This window comes from Cebidichthys violaceus, unplaced genomic scaffold, assembly GCF_023349555.1.
Source record: "Cebidichthys violaceus isolate CVI_PGR_0920_01 unplaced genomic scaffold, fCebVio1.0.p SCAF_12, whole genome shotgun sequence".
Taxonomy (NCBI): domain Eukaryota; kingdom Metazoa; phylum Chordata; class Actinopteri; order Perciformes; family Stichaeidae; genus Cebidichthys; species Cebidichthys violaceus.
Window position 1 is genome coordinate 5,326,061 of NW_027176285.1, and position 26,580 is coordinate 5,352,640.

At 43.6% G+C, this 26,580-nt stretch overlaps 1 protein-coding gene across 4 annotated transcripts in view; it reads left to right on the forward strand.

Annotated features, from left to right (window-relative positions):
• LOC137868939 (WD repeat-containing protein 7) overlaps positions 1 to 26,580 on the forward strand; it is a 108,178-nt gene that overhangs the window by 72,505 nt on the left and 9,093 nt on the right. For all 4 annotated transcript variants that reach the window (XM_068705981.1, XM_068705985.1, XM_068705984.1 and 1 more), the window contains 5 exons: positions 7,777 to 7,963; positions 15,449 to 15,566; positions 16,561 to 16,710; positions 16,919 to 17,001; positions 17,886 to 17,985. In XM_068705981.1, the coding sequence (XP_068562082.1) occupies positions 7,777 to 7,963; positions 15,449 to 15,566; positions 16,561 to 16,710; positions 16,919 to 17,001; positions 17,886 to 17,985 (638 nt within the window). The remainder of the gene's footprint in view (positions 1 to 7,776; positions 7,964 to 15,448; positions 15,567 to 16,560; positions 16,711 to 16,918; positions 17,002 to 17,885; positions 17,986 to 26,580) is intronic.

Sequence of the window (26,580 nt, forward strand, 5' to 3'; positions counted from 1 at the left end):
CACACTCATGGCCATTCTGCATATCAACATATGTATTTTGCATCCCGAGGTAGGCATGTAGGGAGGCCTCCCAGCATGCACCAGTGTTCCTGGATTGTTGCTGGTGTTATCGGGGCTGTCTCTGTGTCACTTGACTTCGCTGCAGTTTAGACTTGGTTCAGTTAAACGCAGCTACATGCTCGGTTGGATCAGACAAAGTACGGCAGTGTCAGTAATGTATCTCCATTATCGCCACTGCCAGAAACGGAGAAACATTCTTTTCCACCTTTTGGTTTCTGATCACTGACTCCCTTTGCATGGCCTCCTCTGCACAGACCATAATTAGGGCCTGGACGTTTTTTCCAACAAGTGTTCCCTATTGTTCTTTTTTAGTCACAGCAGCAGTGTGTCGTGTGGACTGGGTATCGTTTAAAAAAGTACAATAACAGTACACTTAAAGTGATTATGATAAATAGAGTACTTCATTTGATACCTTCTTTTTCTAATTCTGGCATTATGTCGCGATGAACTGCCAACTCTGTCAAATCACAGTGCTTGACTTCACCACCCCACAGACTGTATGAGCTGTGGTTGCTGCTGTAGTGGGCCAATCACATGGCGCATTAGAGCAAAGAACGCTTGGGGTGATTGCCTGCGAGCGAAACCATACAAATAGTTGTTTTTTTTCTAGATCTGGGTCCAGAAAGGATCTTCTGCAGGCATCGTTTCACTGGAGAACTTTTGATACTACTTGGGACTGGGTTATTTCTGTAGATACCTTGAAGGTACCGAGTACCTACAGTATACCCACCTTGGGATGGCAGTGTCTGCCGGTTGGACGATTGCCATTCACAGTTCCTCGAGATTTAATTTTTTTGATCACCTGACCTTTCCCACTGCACCATGAGGCTGACAGTTTTGGCTTGGGGTAAAATAGTACATCTGTTGGATGGATTGCTATTAAATTTGGTCCAGGCATCCTTGGTCCCTAGCAACTGAATCTAATAACTTTGGTGAGGTCTTGACCCCACAACCAGCCTTTGGGTTTGTGACTTAATCTCATATTATGTACATGTGCATATATGTGTGGCCTCACATTACTCTCACCCTTAGTGAGATACTGAAATGTCTGGGTCCAGGACCACAGTGTTTCCAAACTCAGAACTACACAACTGTCAAAGTAGAAACTTCGGTGTTGGATTAGAGGTGAGGAGAGAGATGGGATTGATTTTCACCCACCAAGCTTGACACCTTAAGGAGCTTGGCACACACACACACACACACACACACACACACACACACACACACACACACACACACACACACACACACACTCACTGGGCCCAGCCTGTGCCACGCCGTGCCTGCAGCGCTGGACCTTGGTGGGCATCAAACCTGCACTAAGCAGAGCCGCTCTTCCATCCTGCTGCCCCTGAGCTCTGATTGGTTGCCTCTGGGGCCATCCGCCCAGCGACAGAGCCTGTTCTCTCGCTGATAGACTGTGGAGCGTGATGTTGGCCCTGTGCACAGTGGTCAGCTCACCTGTTTGGACTCACTGGACACACACACACACACACACACACACACACACACACACAAAACCCCAAGCCCATGTCATTAGATGAGAACAACTCCAAATTTAATTGATCCCCTTGAGTAGAGCTCGCTCCACACTATTATAACCTTTCACGTACCCGTCTGGCTGTGTTTCATTTGGACAATGTGATCCTGTATGATGCTTATTTTTAACAGAATAAACCAAACCTCTCATAGTCATCAATGTTTAATGTTGTCTTAACATCCAGCAGTCACACTACAGCTTTGCCCAGATAAAATACAATACGATATTTGAAAGATTCTCGTTTCAACCACGAATCAAAGAAGACGTTAACAAGACTAAGGCCTAATTTCCACTGCATGGTTTGGCTCAACTCAACTTTCCCAGCTGATCGCCGTAACGTTGGGGTGTGAAAGTAAAAAAACTAAACTCAAAGTTCAGGTCATCCCGTGGACTATTATGAGGACTGCATTTATTGTAACCCGAGTACACAGACGAGGAGCTATGTGAAATGGTAAGAGGACTTACTTTCCCTCTGGTGGTCCTGCTGCTGCTCTCCACAGCCGGATGCAGATCCCTATGCCCCTAGACATAATGGCCGTTCCAGGGCTGCTACTTTGTGTGTTTACTTTCAGTCGGACTGTGAGACAAGTGATTGATCATGTGTATTTGGAAAGCTGAAGGAGGCTTGCGCAGCTTGCCCCGAGACATGTCATTCTGACTACACGTCCTGCGGAATGGAAATGGGGAAACAAACACCCGTCTCCCATGTCAAGTCCGCGCTCTTTGTAGACCCATTCATCCACCCCGGCCTCCTCTTTGCCAAGAGGTTGAGGCTGTAACGTCATGCCACTCCTGTCGTATGTAGGCGTTTGAACAACTGGAGGACGTTCACCACCACCTTAACTGAGGAGGCTGCTCCTTTAAAAACTCACCCAGCTATTTGACCTGACCCCACAAAGAGGCTGAACCCTGTAAAACGTGTTATTGCTTAATATAAAGCTCCATCAGACAGTTACAGATGACTGTAAAAAGCATGCGATGGAGGACATTTTTTTTTATTCTTGTAATGCTGCTTTCATTCCTGCCCCTTTGTCCATTTTATCCCTCTCTCCTTTTCGCTCTGTTCTTTTTTTCCAGCTCTCATTTCAGTCTGTTGTTCCCCCCCCCTCTTTTTCTCCTCTCCCTGTTATGAAATTGAAAGATGGATCGGTGTTGTTGGCATACAGCGCAGTGCGTGTGATGAATGAGAGCTGTCCACCCAGAGAGAGGGAGGGTACAGTAGTCTATACAGCAGAGTATAGATTGATGTTTTCATATGGCGAGGGGGGGGGGGGTGTAGGGAAGACGGAGGGGGAGATTGCGCTTAAGGGAGGAAGGAAGGAAGGATAGATGATGACAGAGGGAAGGTGGGATGTCCATGGACAGGATAAAAGAGACAAACTGTACATCTGTGTATCGTCTCTGGACAATAATGCTCACGGTAAATGTCAAAATACCTGGAGTGCCCTCTGAGGCCCGTTTCGCCGTGAACGGTGGCATTTTAAAACATTCATGAGAGCCGATTGGAAATTTATTTTTTTTTCTATTCTAGAAAATTGAACAGGGGAAAAGCGGGTGTTGGAAACTAAACCTCGTTTGAGGTTTGAACAGCGCTCTTTTAATTGCGTCATGTCACTGCACCCTCGCTGGAGAATTAGCACCACCAACTGATCTTGATGCACTCTTCTTCTAATATTCTATACAGCAGTGCAAACACGCATTCATTGTCTCGAAATTTGTCTACAATTTTCTCCTCATTTTTACCTCATGGTTATCAATTAATTAATCAAATAAGATACATTTTATCACATCATAGCTGTAAGCTAATTTTTTATTTTATTGATGGTGCTGAGAGGTGCTATTGAAGTTGAAGTTTTCATCCATAGTAGCAATCAGTATTTTAGTTTAACATAGTAATAGTTACTGTAGCTTTATCTTGGGTTTACGTTTGATTAGCAGGATAGGTTTCGTTAATGATTAATAACTTCTTAAAGGTGCTGCATATGGAATTCAAAGCATATCTGTTGCCTCCGCACGGCTCTCAACATGGCGCTAACAGCTGCTGACAGAGCTAACAGTGTATACCTGAGAGCGAACCGAAGGGTGGACACTACGCTTCTGCAACGTCTGTCGTGATGTATTTCTAAACTGTAAACCACCGTACCGCCATCAGCTAGCCGGTGGGTCACGCCCACCTGCAGAAACATGCACTAAAATGCACGCGTGGCCGGCCCGGCTTCGTAAACAAAGCAAAGAAAAACTCTGATAACAACACACACATGGCAAGAGTGACTTCATTCTCTGCTCAGGTAGACATTGCTCCACTATATCTTTACATAGCTGCTACATTAATGCTCTGAATCCAATAGTTATAGTTATATAATATATATATATAACCTTTAAACATTTCAATATAAGCCACAATTCATGCTAGACAGTACAATTGCCAGTTGAACTAGAACTAAATTCTTTCTCTTTTCGTATATTTTCCTTATTTTTTTTTAATTCCTTCTCTCTCCCTGCAGCGAGTCTGATCTGGCTCTCGTCCACTAACCAAGTCCCCCTCATTGATTTACCTTCACCTCTCATTTGAGAGAGAGAGAGAGAGAGAGAGAGAGAGAGAGAGTGTTAGTGGTCGACTCGGCCTGGTAAACTTTAGACATCGCCGATCTGTCACTATTTCACACTCTCTCCTTTCCTCTCTCTTGTATTCCACCCTGCGTCCTTCCTTCCTACCTCCCTCCTCCTCCTCCTCCTCCTGCCCTAATCACCCTCTCCGTGTTTATGTGACGTGTTTACTGCTCTAACTAACGGCTCATTATGGCCAACTGATGCTTTGTCAATAGCTATTGGTTCATTTGGGTCCGGGCCTGCCTTTTTAAACAGAGATGTCCACCGTGAGAAATGGACCCGAGTCCTGGACCGCTCTCACTTCCTGCTCACTGACTAGAGAGGAGGGGTTGTAAATTTGAATCTCGATCCGGCCAATTACAGCGCTGATTGTTAACAGCCATCTTCAATAGTCCAGGACAAAAAAACAAAAATAGAAGCTTCTACGTGCAAATGGTTATGTGAGATTATACCTCCGTCAGGTTTATTATAAACGCACACACACACCTGCCCACCCACAGGCACTGTCACTTCACACAGCGATGCACTTTGACCTCATAACCTCTGAGGCCCGCTCTGTGTTGGGGGGGGGGGGGGCAGTTTGACTGTGGGAAAAGCACGTACGCGCATATCATCAATGTCAAGGGTTTGAATCTGACTGGTGACCTTTTGCCCCATGTCCCCCAAATTATTCCACCGATTCGTCCCATCCTCCCACACAGACACCTTGATTTATTGATTATCAGTTTATTTCAAACTAATGTTGACTTCCTATCAGAGGCCCAGCAAAGTTTGCAAAAGGCGTTCATCGTATTTTACACCACCGTCCCAAAGTAAATGCTGTCCGCCCCCGTTATACAACGGCTGTTTTTCTACAATACAATTATTTTGATAGTGATGCGTGGCATAAATAATTTGCGGTACTATTTATCGGTTAATCTGCTGGTGACACCACAAAGTAGAATCCCACCACCGCTTCGGTGACCGGCTGACAGCCGCGGTTACGTCCACCTTCTGTGAACCTTAAAATAGTTGATTACACACCAAGAAACAGAAGTTACCACTACTGGTAACCGCTGCTCCAAACATGCACTCTGTCAATATTGAATTAAGACACAACTGCTCCAGTAGAAGAAGGGGAACATTTAGGAAAAACTGATTGCATGATTGCAAACTGATGCATGTTTGAAGAGAGTTTGGTAGAAAAAGCATAAAAGAACAGCATAACTCTGAGTGGAATTGATTTCTGTTGGTGGTCTCAATGATTTGTACTAATCACTAACTGGAGGTCAAAGTTCATCCAACCCTACATGACTGCTGATATTTATACTCCGCTGTTTGTATGTATATCGATGAATGTAACAAAAACATGATTGATTTTTTTCCGCCCTTGCTGCCGTTTGCCCACGTCATGTCGATCCCCAAATGAGGGTCAAAGTTCGCCGCCCTATCACCGAGTCGCCAACCGCACACCGGCTCTGCATGTCTGACTCTTTGTCTCTTCGCCAACAGCCACAACATAGCTGCTAACAATGTTAGCGCAGACGTCCATCTCCTACAGCCTATGTCACCCATAACGACGTAGCACAATGATGCTAACACAGTTAGCGCTCTATCTGTCGCTGCCGCTATATATTATAACAGTCGTGCCCAGCAATGCTAACACGGTTAGCCTCCAGCTATATCTTTCATAACCCCATCCGTAGACTGTGTGTGTGTGTGTAGATCTAAACCAATAAGGAAGGGGGGGGGGGTTGCCATTTAAGGCGGGTTGATGATTTAATGTCAGGAGATCCAGATGATGACATTAGCTTTGTGTGTCTGGAGACTGGAGGACCTTAAGAGCCACCACAGGATTATAAATACTTATAGTAAATGATCTGTTTTACATTACATGTTTCTACATTTCAAGTGACAACACAATGAACTGTATCGATCTCCGACAGTAGAAGAAGAAAAGGGCCTCCCTGAACGCTCGACAGAACTTCATCGATGCAGTTCTGCGCCTACATCAATGAACTCTGAATAAATAAATGAATGACCTGTTCATTTATGATAACTGCATGTATATACATGTTGGTTTTTTTGTTGACATTGACACAACCAGACACCAGGTGTTTATTCTGCCCCTCTCCATCTTGATTTTCCTCCGACTTTATCCTTTCGAAGCACTTTGTGAAGAATCTGCTCCGGACCTCCGGCTTCAGTGGGTGAGACAGGCAGAGAGAGAGAGAGAGAGACAGACAGACACCTGGGAGGGGGGGGGGGGGGGGGTAGTAGTGTTATTGAGGGATGGGGGATATTTTCAGGAGCCTTAATGGTCAGCCTGTCCCCACAGAGACTGGCTCAAATGTCAGGTCAGCTATGAAGCAACCTCCATCCTGCTCGCTGTCTGCATCCTCTCTCTCTCTTTCTCTCTCTGTGTGTGTGTGTGTGTGTGTGTGTGTGTGTGTGTGTGTGTGTGTGTGTGTGTGTGTGTGTGTGTGTGTGTGTGTGTGTGTGTGTGTGTGTGTGTGTGTGTGTGTGTGAGAGAGAGAGAGAGAGAGAGAGAGAGAGAGAGAGAGAGAGAGAGAGAGAGAGAGAGAGAGAGAGAGAGAGAGAGAGAGAGAGAGAGAGGCAGAGGCGCACCAGAGTTGAATCTTTCCAACCCAAACCCTCGTTTGAAACCTTAGGATTTATTCTTTTTCCATGATCATAAGAAGTTATGATTACTTTATTGAAATAACATGTTGCTGCGGTGGGCGGGGCTGTGACTGTAAATGCTTCAAATTAGCCGTTTAGCTAACTCTGGTACATTCACATTGATGTACGTGTTGAATGAGGACTGTCCCAGGTAGTTTAACACATAGGTACAGATTCAATGTCCTATTTCAGCACAAACCCCAACAAAGGCCGTGTTTGCACTCGTCTTTTTAATCTGACTTTTGTGATTGGAACTCAGCTATGTCCGCATACGAGTGTCCACACTTAACACTTGAGTTCGACCTGCCTGATCGGATAGTGATCTGATATAAGAAGCAGCTGTTAATTAAAAGTCCCTGTTATTTTGTTATGTAGAAGCTTTTATTTTGAAGCAGCAAAATAAGGACAATGTATTTTTGATCAGCATTAACTTAACAGGATTCAGACTGCAGGTCTCGGCTGGGCTCCAGATCTGGTTTTCCTCCTCTCTTCCCTTTGCTCTTTCCCGGGAGAGGAACTCCCAATGTGGGCCAGTTCGGCATGTGGTCTGGCTGATCAGGATCCCAATGAGAGCAAGATCCGATCTCCGAGCGTACAGACCTGACAGTTGATTCGTCCCGGCAGGATCGGATGACAAAAGTCGCATCAAAAAGACAAGTGTAACCACAGCCTATGTGAAATAAGAGGCGTCATGGCGGCCGATGGAGCAGAAGCTACACCTTTATCACATCTTAATTTTCTTCTTCTCCTGATAGCATTCACTCCGGCAGCAAAGGCAGGGACAGAAATTGTGAAATGATGGCTGATTAAATCACATGAAATGTGCTGTAGCATTGTTGGAGCTTCGACCCCCTCCCCGACTCTATTCTTCGTCACTCTGATTCCACCGCTTCTGCCGTTCGCAGGTAAGGCGCTGACCTTCCTGCTGCTGCAGCCCCCGAGTCCCAAGCTGCCCCCCCACAGCACCATCCGCCGCACCGCCATCGACCTGATTGGCCGAGGCTTCACCGTGTGGGAGCCTTACATGGACGTGTCGGCGGTGCTCATGGGGCTGCTGGAGCTCTGCGCCGACGCCGAGAAGCAGCTGGCCAAGTGAGTCCATGGTCACACAAAGTCAAATGTTGCTGTTATTGATAAATCACAAAACACCATCTGTTATACATTCTGATATAAAGATAAACACGAGGACCGGAGGAGTGTTTCTCAGAAAATTATGGTAGAAAGAAAATAGTTCCTTCATGAAACTGCTCACAACAAGGGGTCATGATTTCTGCAAAGAAACATTGCTGTTAACTTTTTTCAAATGTATGTTTTGGGGGGCTTTGAGCACCACAAGTCCCATTTTATTGAAGAGAAGGCAGACATCTCTACAGCCGATATATCTAAAGCCAACACCCAAACAATCTTTACCAATAAATAGCATGGCAGGTAAGAGGAAGCATAGGTATTTTTTTATTTTAGGGTGAATTGTCCCTTTTTTTAAAAAAAAACCAGCTCATGCATATAAAAACGAAGCTTACATATCGAGGGATGGTGAAAGGCAGACACACTGAACATGACAAAAGGACACTGTTGTTCAGAGCACGCACACACACACAAACACTCAGGCATCATATAGCCGGCACGCTGAGTTATGGAAGCCAGGCTGTAATCTGATTGCAGGACATTATGATGATGTAATGATGTCTGCGTTGCTCTGACATGGGAGTCCTCTGTCTGTGTGCCTGTGCGTTTGTCTGTGTTCATATGGTGTCATGTTGTTTTTCCTTTTTTTTATGCCCCACTATAAAAATGTCCATCCAGATAAAAGCTTAACGAGTGAAGCAATTTCCTGCTCCTCAGTGGACGAACCCTTTCTGTTATAATGGCCAGTTCACCTTTCCTCAGCTGAAATACGTTTCCATGCTGACAGATGATCTCCTCAGGTTGTTGTATTTGAGGCCTGAGGAGTTGAAATGATCCAGCGTTTCACACAAAAAAGCATAAAGTGTCAGATAAAAAAGAACATAACAAAAGGGATCAAATTTATCCTGGGATCGTCTGATGTGGTTTGGTCGTCTTCAACCAAGTAGATGTCTGTGTGAAGGTGGACTTTAGGTCGATTTATCTAATCGTGTGACTTATATCCCAGTTTGACTTTGAATGACGTAGAGACGCCGTATACGACTCTGGTAGCGGCAGCGACCTGTCAATCACAGTAAGCCCGCCCTAAAGCATACTCTGCTTTATGGTCTATTTGACCATAATGTATTAAATGAACATCATGCTGTATTGAAGAAGGCTTGAAACTAGAGATTGAGACCATAAACTCATGTTAACAATGTTTACTGAGGTAATAAATCAAGAGAGAAGTAGAGTAATTTCCTCATAGACTTCTATACAACCAAAGGAGTCGCCCCCTGATGGACACTAGATAGAATGCAAGTTTTAGACACTTCCGCATTGGCTTCACTTGTCAGAACTGGAGGTTGCCGCCTGGTAGTTGGTTGTAATTAAATGCCGCTAATATCAACCTCTGCATTTGGCATTGTCCCACTGTTTCTGCCACATCAAAACAGGAAATAAGTGGTAAAGTAGTGAAGCCTCTTGCTTGATTTGATTGGCCTCCATAGATGTCGGGAGCAGCAGAGTCCACTTTGGCTCCTTGACCATCAACGCCACAACAAGCAGAGAGTAGGTCAAAGGTCAAGGCTGCCTTCACACAGTCATAGTGAGGTTGTAGCATTTTGTATGAGTGAAGGTCAGAGGTCACAGGGAGAAAGTAAATCAGTGGCATCCTCTCATGTTTGCTACAAAGGACTGTGTGTGTCTTCCTCCCTGCTGAAATCTATGAGTTGATCCTATTAAGGCTGAAACTGGAGCTGGGTCAGTCTGGTTAAATGAGTATAGATATGTCTGCTGCTCGTGTGTGTGTGTGTGTGTGTGTGTGTGTGTGTGTGTGTGTGTGTGTGTGTGTGTGTGTGTGTGTGTGTGTGTGTGTGTGTGTGTGTGTGTGTGTGTGTGTGAAAACAACGCAATCCGATTCTAGAAAGTGATGAGAAGTTGAACAGACTCAGACGTAAAGATTCACACAAAATAGCAAAATAGTAAAGATCAGGACGAGTGTATAAACTGGGTCATGAGTTATGTACAGTGTTAAGTTCTGTTACAACGATAGCTGGACTTTTTTGGCCCTTGACCCACGTTGGTGGGTAATTCCACCTGAATTACCACTGAACTGTTATTACTACCACTATTAATAATGGTAAACATGTTCAAATCAATGTTTATTTTAGGAATAGTGCTGAGTGATGGGAGAATGACATAATTTATTGACAATGTGGACAAACTGATTGGAGTGGCATTTATTTTAAAATGAATTTCTGATGATAGTTAATGTCAGTTGATTATAATGATCATGTAGGAGTCCAGATATGACTCACACTGCTCTATTAATGAAGTAAGCTCATTTTAGGTGCACTACAACAGCGTGACAGTCGATGGAAAGATGCATCAATAGGCACAATCTCACACAAGGCCGAGATGCGACTGCGCCAGCTTATATTGTCCTGACTTGTGTGACTTGAATTGATGAACACACAGAGTCAGGAAGACTCGGGAGAGAAACTGGAGGACAATAACCGAGGAAAAAGTTTAAGGAGTTTGTGCTGAGATCAGTCAGAGTCTGAGCGATACACTCTGCAATGCAGGCGATTGCTCTGAGCTTAACACTGTAGACCATATCATCCTGATTAAGAGGCCACGTGATCGGGTGGACATACCCGGCTCAGCGTCAGACTGGTTTTCATCTTCCCTCACTGACAGAAGTTTTACCGTCACTGTTGGAGACTTTGTGTCTTGTGGTGTTCCACAGGGCTTGGTTCTGGGGACTATATTTTTTTGTTATTTTAAGCTTTATGTACCAGGTCTGCACTGGTATGCATGTATTTATTGTGTCTTTTTTTTTGTGTATGTGTGTATTGTGTGTATGTGTTTGTGAGAACACACACCAAACAGTCCTGAGAGCATCTCTGGTCTGTTGTATTGACCCCATCACGAACAACCAAAACGGTGACATACAGCCTCTCTAATGGTTTTAACTAAGTACGCAGCTCGAGTATGTGCACGATGTTGTTTGCGGACAACGTGCACCCATCGGCAGAGGAGGTCGTGCACCGGCTATTACATAAAATATTTAAATTAATGCAAATTGATAATACAAGGTCATAGAAGTTGAAAATTGTTATCCAATCACATCTATCACATGACCAGATCTTACATTGTGAGTTTTAGTCACGGTGGAAAATAAATACTAATTTGAATTGTGTGTTGTTGCCTCCTGGTGTTGTTGAAGGAAATAACACTAGTGCGCCAACAATACACACACAAACACACAGTCGGTTTCCTTCACTGCTCAGGTTATACTGTAAAAAGGGAAGTGTGAAATGTTGAATGTACGTACACACACACACACACACACACACGCTCACAGATGGTGTATTTCCATGCAGCTGACTTGAGAATGAAATGAAATAAACAAGAAAACTTGTGTTAAACTTTCAAAACTTCTAAATTCTATCAGTAAATCTATCACCCGAGAGTGTAACCTCATCAGATCAGTGAACTGTGATTTAAAGGCCTCTTGCTGACATGAGTGAGGCTCTAATGTGTTTGTTGTCACCACTGCAGAGATAAAGACGTGTTTTAATGTTTGTCTTTGACATGCGGGGATAAACACATGTCTTTATGTTGTACTTTGAAAAATTGGCTTTGTCGCGCGGAGGTAAGCCAATGTTTCGGTAATCTGTGTGCGTCGTGCAGAGATAAGTACACGTTGTTGTCACCGCGGATGCCGACTCATGAGCACAGCAGGATGTTCGCACGTCGGAAAACAATGATCCGCAAACCACAGGTCACTTCTCAGAAAGAAAATTTGTGTCGATGTGTTTCGATCCGTGCGTGTATTCATTTGGGTCTTTTTACTCGATTACATTCATAACCGGCTTAAAATGCAGGTTTACAGTGTTATTATTAGAGAATGTTAGAATCTCATAAATATCACTATTTAATCAACTAGCAGTGTTTCAGTAGTCCAGTCAGCCAACCAGTCAGTAAATGACTGAGAAAACCCGTCAAACTGCACTGGTAGTTAAACATTTGCTAAACCTTTAAACAAACTAACCAGTAAAACGGTTCAGGCAATAAGTGACCCATTCTTGAATCAGCCAGTGAATAGATCACTGAACCAGTCAGTCAGCAAACCATCCAGTTACCCAAATAAGCAACCCGGTTCAATCCGTTTGTCTGTAAATGAACAAGCCGGTCAGTAAGTTAATCAGTCCCTAAACTGGTAAAACATCTAGTCAGTAACCATTTAGCAGATAAACATTGCATCATACCAACCATTATGTTAGGGAACCAGCTACTTGTTAAGCCAGTCGGTTCCCACATTGGTAAACCAATCATTCTGCACCTCAGTGTCTCAGTCAGCAAGTCAATCAACCAGTTACACAGTTTGACTCGGTCTTTAAATCCACTCTTAATCCAGCGCATGCTCCTCCCACTGCGCTCTGCAAACACCCGACTGCACATGGCTCCTTGTTGATGATTGATAAACTAAATAAGTCTGGATGAGAACATGGTTTGGGAGACGTGGTTAAAATGTGCATTCTCTCTAGTGTCCATCAGGGGGCGACTCCTCTGGTTGTATAGAAGTCTATGAGAAAATGACTCTACTTCTCTCTTGATTTATTACCTCAGTAAACATTGTAAACATGAGTTTATGATCTCATTCTCTAGTTTCAAGTCTTCTTCAATACAGCATGATGTTCATTTAGTAAACGATGGTCCATTTAGAGTCAAACAGACCATAAAGCAGGGTATACTTTAGGGCGGGCTTACTGTGATTGACAGGTCACTGCCGCTACCAGAGACGTATACGGCGTGTATGCTTCCGTTCATTGGTTGCAAAAAAGCCAAGATGGCGATGGCGAAATCCCAGAACTCAAGGCTTTAAAACATCAGGCCACAAAGCAATGGGTGACGTCACGATGACTACATCCACTTCTTAAATACAGCCTAATATTTTAACTGTTAAATGTCAAACACGTCTTAAATTAATCGGGGAAACCCCGATAAGACTGCATCTGTAAACCCTTCACATGAGCATATAATCTGGGCTGAACATTGGTACCTACCAAAGGTCCCAGACCAGATTTCTCCGTAAGGAGCTACAGTGCAGACTGGAGTCTCTGTTCTCCGGGTGGTCGTTAACTCCAGTGAATCGGGTAGATCCACATCACACGTACATATGCTGTTTTATATGCCGTTTAAAAAAAAAGCAGTCTGTACAGTCGCTTAATAAACCTTCCAGTTTCCGCCCGTCTGCAACTCACAGAGCAGATCAGTCAGTAAGTCCGTCAGTAAACAGCCGGTCAGTCACACACACAGCTTCCTGCAGCAGTGACTCTCGTCATGTGATCGAGGTTATTCACTCCTCCCTCGCACACAAAAAAATCAATACTTCCAATCCTCGCCATGCGTATGTGTGTGACTCAGTATTGACTGGCTAATGTCAGCGCGATACTAGCTGTGAATGCAGTCATGTTGCCAGGTTCACACACACACACACACACACACACACACACACACACACACACACACACACACAGAACCTTGTGAGTTTGTGTGTGTTTCTTGTTAGCTCCGCATACTGTAAATTCAGTCGTTGAACAATTTTCTAACTGATCTTGTAATCCCGTTTATCACTTTATTTAATTTGACACAGTTTTAGTTTGGAATTTTCTGGGAAATTTAAATTTTTTTTATTTAGTTTAAATTCTACTACATGTTGCCGCTCGGCACCAAACGGACCACTCTGGATATAATGTCGTCCAGTACAACACAACCTTTGACTGACCTCACTACCGACCATTTCATTGTATTGACACGTGTCCGTGTGTTCTCCTGCGACTGTAATAATAATCCGGATTATTTCATTACATGTTCTAAGCGTCGGCCGTTAACCTCGATGGTTCTCGGTACAATTAGCTCCCGGCCCTCCCGCTGCCTTATATCAACACCGTGACTGCTTCCAATTACAGCCAGCCCTCTAAATGAAATTAAACATTTCAATATTGCTGATTTATTGCCAATATATTACCGGTATTAATTACAGGTGCTGTGGCTGTGATCCGTAATCAGAGGAGATGAATCGTGCTGCTCGGCCGGCCGTCCACCCATCACTCCCTCTCCCTCCCTCCCTCTCTCTCCCCAGAGTCATTTCTTAACAAGGTGGCCTTGCTCCCCCCCCCCCCCCCCCCCCTCTCTCTCTCTTACACACACACACACACACACACACACACACACACACACACACACACACACACACACACACACACACACACACACACACGCACGCGCGCGCGCGCGCGCACGCGCGCGCTCAGAGGGGAGTATGTGGCCAGCTGTTAGGGTGTGTGTGTCTAATTCCTGTTGCATTGTGGGAGTCCATTATGCCGTCGTCTGGTGAATGGCTCCCATTGACTCGGCCTTGACATTATAAGCTGCCCGCTAATCTCTTCACTCCATATATTAGTAAGGCTCGATCTCTCCGCCGCTCTCCGTTTAATCTCATTTTCTTCCCCTCTCTGTACGATTGTACATTTAAATGTGTCTCTGCCTCTTTACATCATTATAGAAGCTCTCTTTAATGGATAAGCTCGTGATATTCTATAGTTTTTTTCTTTCCGTCAACAAATCCCATGAAAAGACCAAAACCAACAGTGAATATATCTACTAATTATTCTAATAGTAAGTATTGTGTGCATCAGAGCCTGATATTTCTCCTTCCTCTGTGCACTTTTGTCCAATAACTATTAAAGCACATTAATGAGCCACACTGTCACACTGGTGGACATGGTCATTACATGAACACACACTCATGTTCATTTTGACTCAACTCAGTCCCACACACACCGTCCTGCTGCCACAAATACTCATTAGAGCACCAGATGTGTATTAATCCGTTGCTGAAAATAATCCCAAACAAATGCGCTATTTATCAGAGTTCTGGACTTGGACTCGACTTTGACTTTGAACACCAGCAATTTGGTGAACTGGGACTTCACCTGGACTGCTTCAGTAGGAGGGACTTCCCCAAACCAAAGATTAGAAAAAACAACTGCGCAGCAACTCAATCCAGGTTGCACGAGGAGTGAAATGTGCAGTTGGTAGTTCAGACAACAAACGATACTTGAAGACTCAGAAGTGACAGATAACATGCTAAGGCACACCTGATGGGTTTTATCTTGGATGTTACAAGGTTTATTAAAAGAAACAAAAGTCTAAAATTCAAAAAATTCTAAAAAGTCTTCATTGTTATTATTATTATGACTGTAAATGTATTGCTATTGGTTTAAATTGTAATCTCTCTCTATCTATCTCTATCTTTATCTCTCTCTCTCTCTCTCTCTCTCTCTCTCTATTTATCTCTATCTTTCTGTCTCTGTCTGTCTGTCTGTCTGTATGTCTTTCTTTCTCTCTCTGTCTCTCCCTCCCTTTGTCTCTCTCTCGCTCTCTCTCTCATATATTCCACAGTATCACCATGGGTTTGCCCCTCAACCCTCCGGCTGATTCGGCTCGCTCGGCCCGTCATGCCCTCTCTCTTATCGCTACCGCTCGACCGCCGGCCTTCATCACCACCATCGCAAGAGAGGTGAGACTGTTCAGACGACCGACCGGCAGCTTCAACAAGTCCTCGGCCAACACAAACGTTCACATATTATGGGCTGTCAGCGGAGTTTTTAGTACAGAGTTGCCTCTTTTATTTAGTGTTTCCATGCTGACTGTGGTGGAGGGATGGTATCAGAAAGAGGGACTTTTATATTGTTATTACCGTATTTTCCGCACTATAAGGCGCACTTAAAAGCCTTTAATTTTCTCAAAAAACGACAGTGCGCCTTGTAATCCGGAGCGCCTTATATATGGATCAGTTGGTTAATTGGTTGATCCATACTGGTTGTACACGGCGCTCTGTCAAAATGTTTCAGTACGACTGGTAAACTACAAAGCCGCACCGCTTGCAGCATTACGGCTACCGTAGTCAGGGGCGTCGCCGAAGTAATAGCGGTAAACACCGGTACTGTGCTGTAGTAGCTTCTATTCTATGCGCCTTATAATCCGGTGCGCCCTATATATAAAAACAGTTCTAAAATAGGCCATTCATTGAAGGTGCGCCTTATAATCCGGTGCGCCTTATAGTGCGGAAAATACGGTAGATAAAAGTTGTAAATTTACGAGAAAAGACTTAAAAATGTACAAAGTAAAAAAAAATCTAATACCTTTTGAGATATAAACTTAACATTTTCTGTAAAAAACCCTCAGCAAATAAGCAGCTAGATTTACTGACTTTATAATCACAGAGAATGTTTTTCTCATACATTTACAACCTAAATTTCAGAAATTCTCTGAATATCACTCCCCTCCCCCAGCCCCATTCATTTTTCTTTTATACCTACAGTGGCCATGATGGCCGTCGTAGGTATCTTATTGGTGGCGGTAATTTCAAACAACATGCGTAGCTAAAGCATGCACACCCAATGGAGGAGCTAAATTACTAGTTACATAGTCTCAAATGCAGTGTTTCCCTAATCGTCATGTCTTTCACATATTCCTCCACCAGTAAGTAACAGATATGCATGTATACATAGGTTCATCGGTACAACGCAGCTCAGGCGAACTCTCAGTCGCAGCAGAATGTTCACACCACCACTCTGGCCAGAGCCAAGACGGAGATACTGCGAGTGATCGACATCCTGATAGAGAAGATGCCCGGAGATGTTGTGGATCTGCTGGTCGAGGTAAGCGTTCTTACACGTCACATGAAGAGGGCATTCACATTCCCAGTAAGGACGTAACAATTGCATGTTTTGGCTTTGAGGAAAATGTTGACTAAAATCTCTGTAGAATGTTGAATTCATTTTCTTCCCCTATCTCCTCCTCATCTCCTTCTTTCCTCTTCCCTTCTCCGACATGTCATCTCCTCCTTCTCTACCTCCTCTTCTTCAGGTGATGGATATCATCATGTACTGTATTGAAGGGTCTCTGGTGAAGAAGAAAGGACTGCAGGAGTGTTTCCCTGCTATTTGCAAGTATGTGTGTGTGTGTGTGTGTGTGTGTGTGTGTGTGTGTGTGTGTGTGTGTGTGTGTGTGTGTGTGTGTGTGTGTGTGTGTGTGTGTGCCAACAAGCCCCACATGTTCCCTTATAAGGTCAGTGGGGGGGGGCATGTAGATGATACAGCTCAATCTGTATAGATGTTTTTTCTGTCTCCTCTTGGCCTGAACATAACAGTTGTAAGACAAAGTTATATGAGGTGTTATATATATGTGTATATATATATATATTTATTTTTTTTTCAGTAATCCTGGACAAACTGCTCCCAGTCTGCTAAACAATTCAATTACAGTTCAATTTATTTGTATAGCTCAAAATCACAAAACACAAATTTGCCTCAGAGGGCTTTTTTGGGTTTAGGGGGTTTCAAAGCGTGTTCCAACACTTCTGTCGGAGCATGCCGGTGCTTAAAGGGTGCCACCAGTAGGAATTGCACCGGTTAAAGGAAGGCAGTATCTGGGAACTGATGTGCAAACTTCAGTCAGGCCATCAGCATTGACGTCCCCTTTTAGTTGTCTTTAGTGGTCCATCTACGAATCTCAATTTCTTTTATCGGGGGTAAATTTGTCCATTTTCCATGCAATGTGGAATTTTGCAACCAATTCAAAATCGACCATGTTTTTACTTTGTGAGAATGAATGATTGGGGTTTGTATGTGAATGAAGTTTTAAGGATGGTGTCGGTTCAGCTCAATGCAGTCATATTATCCACTACTGGCTAACAGACATGCTGCAGTCGGTAACACAGCTTGATTTTTCATTCTTTGTCTTTTGAAATCTTCCTGCCTTCTTTGCTAAACTGCTAGATGATGCCCACTTAAATTGTGAAGTGTTAATGTATGTTTGTTTTCCACTTTTTCAGGTTCTACATGGTTGGTTACTGTGACCGTAGTCACCGCATCGCTGTTGGAGCTCGCCAGGGTTCAGTGGCCCTGTACGATGTTCGTACTGGAAAATGCCAGGTACTTAAAAAAGTTCCGACACCCTCCTCTCAGTAGCTCTGTTTGATCGTAACAGGAAGAAAAAATTTAAGTAGATTAGTTGCTGATTGACACCAAAGTCATGCGTTCACCTGCTTGCCAGTTTAATCCATTCACTTACCCAACCACCCACCCGTCCGTCCGTCCGTCCATCTATCCACCCACCCGTCCATCTATTTTTTATTTATTTATTTTGCAGGGACAATTATTTGCGTGCACATTAATCACTGTATCGTCAGCGTACATTTGAATACTACACCCATTGCAGACACCCGGCAAATCATTAATGTATAAACTAAATAATAAAGGTCCTTAAATAGAACCCTGGGGTACTCCCACATTAGATCTCAGAGTAGATGATGAAACATCACCCACTCTGACACACTGGGTTCTTCCATCCACCCACCCGTTCATCCATCCGTCCATCCACCCACCCGTCCATCCACCCACCCACCCGTCCACCCACCCATCCATCCACCCGTCCACCCACCCGTCCACCCACCCACCCATCCATCTGCCCATCCACCCACCCACCCACCCATCCATCCATCCATCCACCCATCCACTAATCACTGAACTGATCATCTACTTTATTAATCCATCCATTAGTCCATCATTCTATCCAGCCTGATGTATTTTTTTAACCATTTATTTCCATAAAACGTCCATCATGTGATGTATCTGTCCAACTCACCATTTAATCTGTCCAATTGTTCTAACGACAGGTTAGTGGAGGAAAAGATGAGGAGAGCAGTAACAATGGCTGTATAGAAAGGCAAATGAGGAGTTCTGTTGCCTCAACTTACTTTGTTTTCCTCCTAGTAATTGATTAATGATGAAGCAATGACTCTCTTAATTACGTCTTTGTCTTTGCACACATGTATGTTTGACTGTGTGTGAGATTGTTGAGTGTATGCGTTTGTGTGTGCTACTTGGCTTTTGTGTTTCTGTGTGAGCGTGTGTGTTGGTAATTTGCAGCGTATTGATTTGCAGTAACCTGAGCAGTCTAGTCTGGTGGAGGGGGTCATTTATATCTGATAACAGCACTGGCCCCTGTTCACCCGACATTTAGTTTGATTGTGCGTGTGTGTGAAGGTGTTTATGTTTGTGTGCACAGTGTAAAGACGGGAGACGCTTTTCCTTCGAGTGTTATTTGCAGTAATTAACATTTAATAGATGAGGGCATCGCGGAAACAGTGTGTGAGTGTGCGACTGTGTTTGCTGGAACTATTTAAAGCATTTAATTTCCAATGTAAGATAAAACTATCATCTTCATTAAAGGGCTGGGTATCTTTCCGCAAGTGATCAGATCAGGTCACCGACCTATCTGCATCTGTTGCTGCGGTGACGACGTAGGCATCGGTAACTACGCAGCTGCGCTAATGAAGTTTTCCCCGGCAGAAGCATGGGAGATAGAGGTCCATCATGTTATGCGGTTAAGCGGTGGTGCAGAACTGCAATGTGTCGCTCACGTTGTTCACACTTATGATGGAAGTGCTTTTATTTATTTAGCCAATGCAGACTCCTTAAAGCCTCCTGGTCTGCTCAGCAGATTCCATGCCACTAGCAGAGCGCTTTGGAGGGCAACATGGTGAAGAACAACGGTCCGACTGCTGGGGCGAAAGACACTTTGATATCCGAGTTGAGTGGCCGGAGCAATTGTTGCATTTCTACTTCCACATGTGGTTTGAATTCGATCTGCAGAAATTAGATTTCATGAGTTTTTGTGCTGTCCAGACCTTCTTAAATCAGTCTGGATGAGTCACAAAACACATTTTGGCTGAACATGGCCTTTTAGGTTTTATTAGTTCTGATTCTTATTGAGTCTAGTACTTATTGGTTCTTACTGAATCATGTTTAAGCAATAAAGAAACCAAAATATGTTGGAAGCAACAATTTTAGCAGATTTTGCATTTTATATATCAAGTCACTACTTCTCATCCTTTGTTCTCAGAGCTTACGACACTAGTAAATTAGTAAAGCTACTCATGGCTCGTCATGACATGGCTTTTTGGAAGGCATTGTCGGTTGGTCGGTCCACTGATTTGGTCCAGACTAAAATATCTCAAAATCTATCGGATGGATAGCCATGAAATGATGCACAGACATTCATGGTCTCCATGAGATGAACCATAGTGACTGTAGTGAATTATTCTGTACTGTCAGCAGCAGTCTATGACAGTTGAAAGTAATTCCAATAGAAATAATTTTTCAATCTTCGTAACGTAAACAATCAGTGCACAATCTGTATGATGAGTCCTTCTTAACAAGTAGGCAGATTCATTGTCCAGTGAAACGCTTTGATTTCCTCCTGATTTAATCCAAAGGAAGAAGGAGAAAAGAGAGAGATGGATGATATGTTAAAAGAAGGAAAAGAGGAGAGGAGGGAAGGAATCAAGGAAGAAGAAGAAGAAGAAGGAAATGGGAGGAGAGTTTTTGTTCATAATCCATTTGTGTGCGTGTGTTTGTGTAGGTAGGTGTGTGTGTGTGTGTGTGTGTGTGTGTGTGTGTGTGTGTGTGTGTGTGTGTGTGTGTGTGTGTGTATATGCGTCCAACTGTAGCTAGCTAGTCCCTGCATGGCCATCTGCCACAGCTTTGATCAGCCTCCGTGAACAGCTCTTTGTCAGCTGCATTACTGTGTGTGTGTGTGTGTGTGTGTGTGTGTGTGTGTGTGTGTGTGTGTGTGTGTGTGTGTGTGTGTGTGTGTGTGTGTGTCCAGCTGCTTGCTCGGCTTCTTTAACAGACTCTACTGAGACTACTAATTGAACACAAAGAAACAATCTGACTGATCTTTCTCTCTGCCTGCATCTGTTTCTTTCTGTAACTACTAAGGATGCACCGATCCCACCTTTACTTGTACCAGTACTTAGATTTGAGTACTTGCCAATATTGAGATACCGATATTAGTACTTAGTAATACCATTACAATTCAAACATTGCCCCTGAAGTCATGTTTAATTTTCATGAGTTGGTCCTAAATGTTAAAAAACACAACATAATGCTGCTGGTGACATTTTAACAATCAAGTCTGTGTTTTCCTGATACAGAGCGTAGTTTGCAGTAGGGATGTTAATAATGAACTGCTACTATCAGTTAAAAAGATAAAAAGGAGATTAGCGCTGGTCCACCTTAGGTCAGACCACGTTAAGTGAGCCGAAGCCGGAGCCGTCGCTAACTTTGTTTTATGAAAACAAGTATATGAGCATGACATTGGACCCGATTCCCCATACTGGTATTGGTATCCGTGCATCCCGAGTAACTACCAGAGAATAACACTCTGTAATCAAAGCTGTATCTCTGCCTTAGAATTAATACTGTACATCCCATCTGAAGACAGAACAGTGATAGCTAGCCATGAGCTGAAGAATCACATGCTTAAGATGGATGGGTTAACTGCAGTCTTACTGTAGAAACCTATGACATAGGTTTTGATTTACAGTTCGTCTGATAACTGATACAATCAGTACAACTGTTAACCCTCCAGACCCCAGCTGTCTACCACCATCACACTGACGTGTTGGGTCAGATCAACTAAAACAATAAAGGTTAGAAATGTAAAATGAGCTCTACTCATGTACTGTATGTAACATAGATGGTTTGTATGGTTGATATGTGTTACTAAGAAGAGAAGACTACCGAGTCGTTCTTTTGTCTTTACAATCACAAACATCCTGCCGTACTAGAACTCAGAGGAGTAGGACTCCACTTTGGAGTAGCAGCCCCACAAAGGAAAAACAACATGGTGGACAAGAATATCTGAAGCGTCCAGGGTGAAATTAGCACTGCTGTTGGAGCTATCAAGAGGAACTCTAGATGGAATATTTCGTTGAGTTTGCCTTCTCTATTGGGAACACGTCAGGAATTGTTGCAAACGGTTATTATTTGTTTCTAGGGGTGTAACGCACGTAATATACGTATTCTTATTAAACCTTTCGGTACAAGGCTTACGAACCGAACAATACGTTTGAACAATACTAGTGCATTTGGAAAATGCAGAAGCTTAAATTGTGGGAAATATGTTTTCGGAGGAGCCACTGCACCCAACCTGGTGTCTGATACGCCCACCCCGGAACCACAACTAGCTTAGCAGGAAATCCAACAGCAGCAAACACGCTACACTCTCCCCGCAGCGTATAGCTGTTCCATACTGATTCAAACAGGGCTAAAGCAATCGCCACACAATCCTCATTTCTCCAGACCATACTTCCTGCTTTGTTAAACAAAAACCCCAAACAGAGAATCAAATGTCCAACCCTAACCCCGCGCATGATGGGATGCTTCGTCATTAACGAACAATGCATATAGTCAAAATCAACGTAATTAACACAATGACAAGAACCAGTCACATATATTTATATGACAACAAAGCATGACAAATCAATCCAGCAACACTGCAGCGCTAAAACACGTATTACGCCGCACACTGAAGAGCATGAGCCATTCAAATATTATTCACATCAGAGGGAACAATATTAACCATATCATAAAAACGACACCATAGACAAATTAACACAGTAGTAATGCTACTGCAGATGTAAAACAAAAGCAGTTCACTTACCAAAGCTGCTGTTCACTTAAAGACAAAGTCCATCCTTCTTTCTTTGATTACAAAGAGTTCAATGATGCGGTTGTACAGAACATCAGTGCGGTCCAGTTTCAGCCAGAGGTCCTCCTGCAAACGTGTTCGTTGAGTTGTAGGTCTCAGCAAAAGTTTTCAAAAGCACCGTAGCTTGTAAGTGTCCTGCCGTGCTATGGTCATTTTACTGCCTTGGTTAGCCACCTCAGGTTAGCGTAGCTCCAAACACCAAGATGCTCAGTTGCAAATGAAACGCATTCCCATCCATAACATGTGCAACGCTTCTCTGACGCTGTCAGCCAGGAATACCGTTCGTACAAATCCTTTTCCATGCTGGGTCAGGGCTGCTAGCTGTGGGGTTGGCCGAATCTTTGATACAATATCCCGCTTTTCCTGAAATGTCCTTCTCCAGAAAGGCGTTGCCAGTAACTCCGCCACCAAATCCGTTTCTCCTCCTCCTTCAGCCATTGAGTGTTAAAAAAACAAAGCTAGGTAAAAGAAAAAAAAGAAGCTACACCAAGCAAAACGCTAAAAATGTCATAACTTCTTACATATCTTTCAACTTGAACTCTTACTACTAACTACTAAGTTCTGCTAGCTACTTTCTGCTTCACAACAGCCACGCTAGCCCACTGACCAATCACGCCGCACGTTAATGCTGAGCTGCACGTTAATGCTGACATACTTGTAGGCTACCTAGAATGCTCTGACATGTCAAAGAATATGCCCACCATGTCAAACTAAAGATCTGATTGGTTGAACACCATGACAATGAACAATACCGTCTCCATTTACATTAATCTGCAAAGTCTACCTAGCAGGCCTTGGGCCTCTCTTCTTACCTAGAGACATAGAGGCTGAAATCTGATTGGATAAAAGCTCTACTTAAAACAAGCTGCACTGGAAGCAGAGCAACAGAGGCAGACAGTAGCTGTGCAACGAGAAAATAAGCTAATGGGGAAAAAAAAATATAATACATGTAGTGTATTTATGAAAAATTATAAAATAGCTATAACTTTGTGTTTCTGTTTAGGCCAGCAGAGAAGGCTTTGCTGGCCCTTACGGCCCACTACTGTGTAATTGGGATCCTTGTCTAGCCTTCAGGGAGTATGAGGCTGAATAGCAGCTAAACAGGTGCTTTAATACACGTTTGTTTGTAAGCTTGGGAAGCCCCAGCCTCCCTCCTGCAGTGTACACCGCCAGCACCTGCTCCAGCCTAGGCCCATGTGGCCTATACTACATGGTGCAGCTCAATGCAACAATCACATCGATGGAACGTAATCAAATATGCAATGTATTGTTTGTGAGCTTTCAACCAAAAATGCCTTTATTGTAGCACTCCCTTATGGTGGGAGCAGAAACGCCACTGAAACACTTAATGCACAAAACTGTGAGTGATGCAAACTTCAGTGAAAACATCCTTCTATTGGTTCAAATTAGTCTCATTTTAAGAGCAGGTGGGGTTTAAGAGCTGTCTGTGTTAGTCACAGGGGATGGAAATAAGATGGGATGAGCCGTCTGTATGACACTCACTCACACACGCACGCACGCACACACACACACACACACACACGGTCGAGTCCCCCAGGCGTCAGGTGTATTGAAGTACAGAGTGCTGTAAATGGTTTCAGTGTGCTTCACTGCTCTCTGATAGGCTGATTGATTTGGTAGGCAGTCCACCGTGACACACACACACACACACACACACACACACACACACACACACACACACACACACACACACACTCACTGATCAAAATATATATGAAAGCATCAATATTTGATGCACATTAAACAGTTCTACTCTGCAACTTGTTTCTCTCTCTGTTCATACATGTTTTTTTCTGTTCCTTTTTGTTTTTTTACCAGCTTGTCTTCATCTCATATTCTTAAATGGTGTAAATACAGTCAAATCCAGTAAGTTGAAATCCATAGTAATCACAGAGCGTGATGTCCTCTGGGCTTGCTGCTCTTGCAGCCTGATCTCTGATTGTTCAACAGTTTTCATGTAGCAAGTGCAAAATTTGGTCTCATGACTTGAATACTACAGGTAATCAATGTATAAATTGTTACGAATACAATTTAATTGCATTTGATGCAACCATTAATAAACCAATCCATTTCCATTTAATCCATATACAAATGAATATAAATAACTAGGTAATTACATATTCCATCTTACAGTTCATTTGTGTTCATTCACAGTTTCCATTTCAGTGTGTCACCTAAAAATGGGAACGAGTGAATGAATGAATTAATGAATAGCAACAGGAGCTCTGATACCGTTTCGGTATCAGTCTATGAAGCTGGAGACCTTTCTTTCAACACAGCCAATCCAATCTTGCATAAAGCAGTAACCGTGCTCTATCTTAGTCAGAGCAGACGGTCACACTGAACCAGACAGCAGCTACACAACACAAGAGCCACAGACTCTGAACAACTACAGTAGCTTTACTGCTTAAGCCTCTTTCCCTAGGAATTGAGTGTCAGACATGAAGCAGCTGTTCACTGGAAGAATCTGAATCCTCACTGGCTTAATCAAAGACAACCAGCACTTAAAGGCAGAATGAGAAGGATTAGTCTGTTGCGGTTTGTAAACACCACATTCAAAGTCAGCCCCGGCTCAACGACACTAGACGTTTACGCACCCGGACCACCGTTAGGTTTAGGGGTGCTCGCCAGCGGGTGAAAGCCAGCCCCAGGTTCACTCTGGTTTTTTCACAACTTTTGCCATCAGGACGTTTGTGTTTATTAGTAGCTTCCTCTTAGTGCTCATGGCCTGGAACCTGGTCTCTACGTTTTTGTTGTGGTTGACGCCAAGAAACGCTCCAAACACAGTAAAATAAGCAAATATAGGCCCACGGCAGGGTGTCACACACTTCATGACATAGCAGAATACAATAGTGTGAAGTGCCACTTGTAGATCAGCCTGGCAGCTGTTGCTCAGGTGGTAGGACAGGTAAGTTGATCAACTTGTCCTCGAGCGAGACACTAAACCCCAGATGATATTCAGTTGCCTAGATCTTAAAAACTGGATGTTGGTGTCATATTTAATTCTCAACGGCTTCTTTAGTTTGAGCTGATGAACGTTTGTCAACAAAATGCGTCCAATTTTTTGGCCTTTTGACCATTTTTGATGGGACATGTGATATGTGACCTCGCCAAAGAGAGAAATGATGGAAGAGAAAGATGGAAGGGAGGGATTGTAAAGAGGTGAGAGAGGGAGGGAAGGAACCGAGGTAGACAGGGATGAAGGCTGTAAAGAAATCAAAATAATTCACCTTTTTTTTCCCAGCCAACACTGCTGGAATCTAATAGGATTCCCCCTAAAAGAAGGAGGGAGAGAACGAATTAAAAAGATGAGATTTTCATTTCATTGCGTTATTATTTTTTTCTGCTTTAATCGCCGTGGACGGGTTATTATTTCATGGTCTGGAAGCCTGAGGCAAAGCATCTTAATCTCATCTGGAGGTGAGAGTTTGTAATCCCAGTCGCTGGCTGAGACGGGGCGGGGATTTCTTGGGGGGGGTTTATTGTGTTACACACCCTGCATCTGGTGGGACAGTTTATTGCGTTACGCGCGGCAGCGGTGTCGCTTTATTTCGTCCCCTGAGTTCTGGAGGCGAATGGCAGCATCTGTTGGACCAGAATCCGCCCCATCATCTGATGGAATTATCTCGTCCAAACCAAACACTTACTGTCGAGGAGAATCTGGGCGGAAAAACAAGTTTTTCCTGAGAAGCTTCAATGAAATTTCAACAAGGAACCAAAATTTGGGTTTCATCTCGTCTTTATCACAAACCAGAATTTATTGGGTTCAAACCCGAGGCTGGCCCGGCCGCAGTTTGGATTCATCAGCATGAGGAATCGTCCTTAGCTAGAACGGGTGATGAGGAACGATGTGGAGTTGTTTGAGATACGTTTGAGGGTTTATAAAAACACGTTGATACTATAAAGTTGCTATTATTTCAGTCTGTGAGAAGGTTCTATAAAACCTCAAT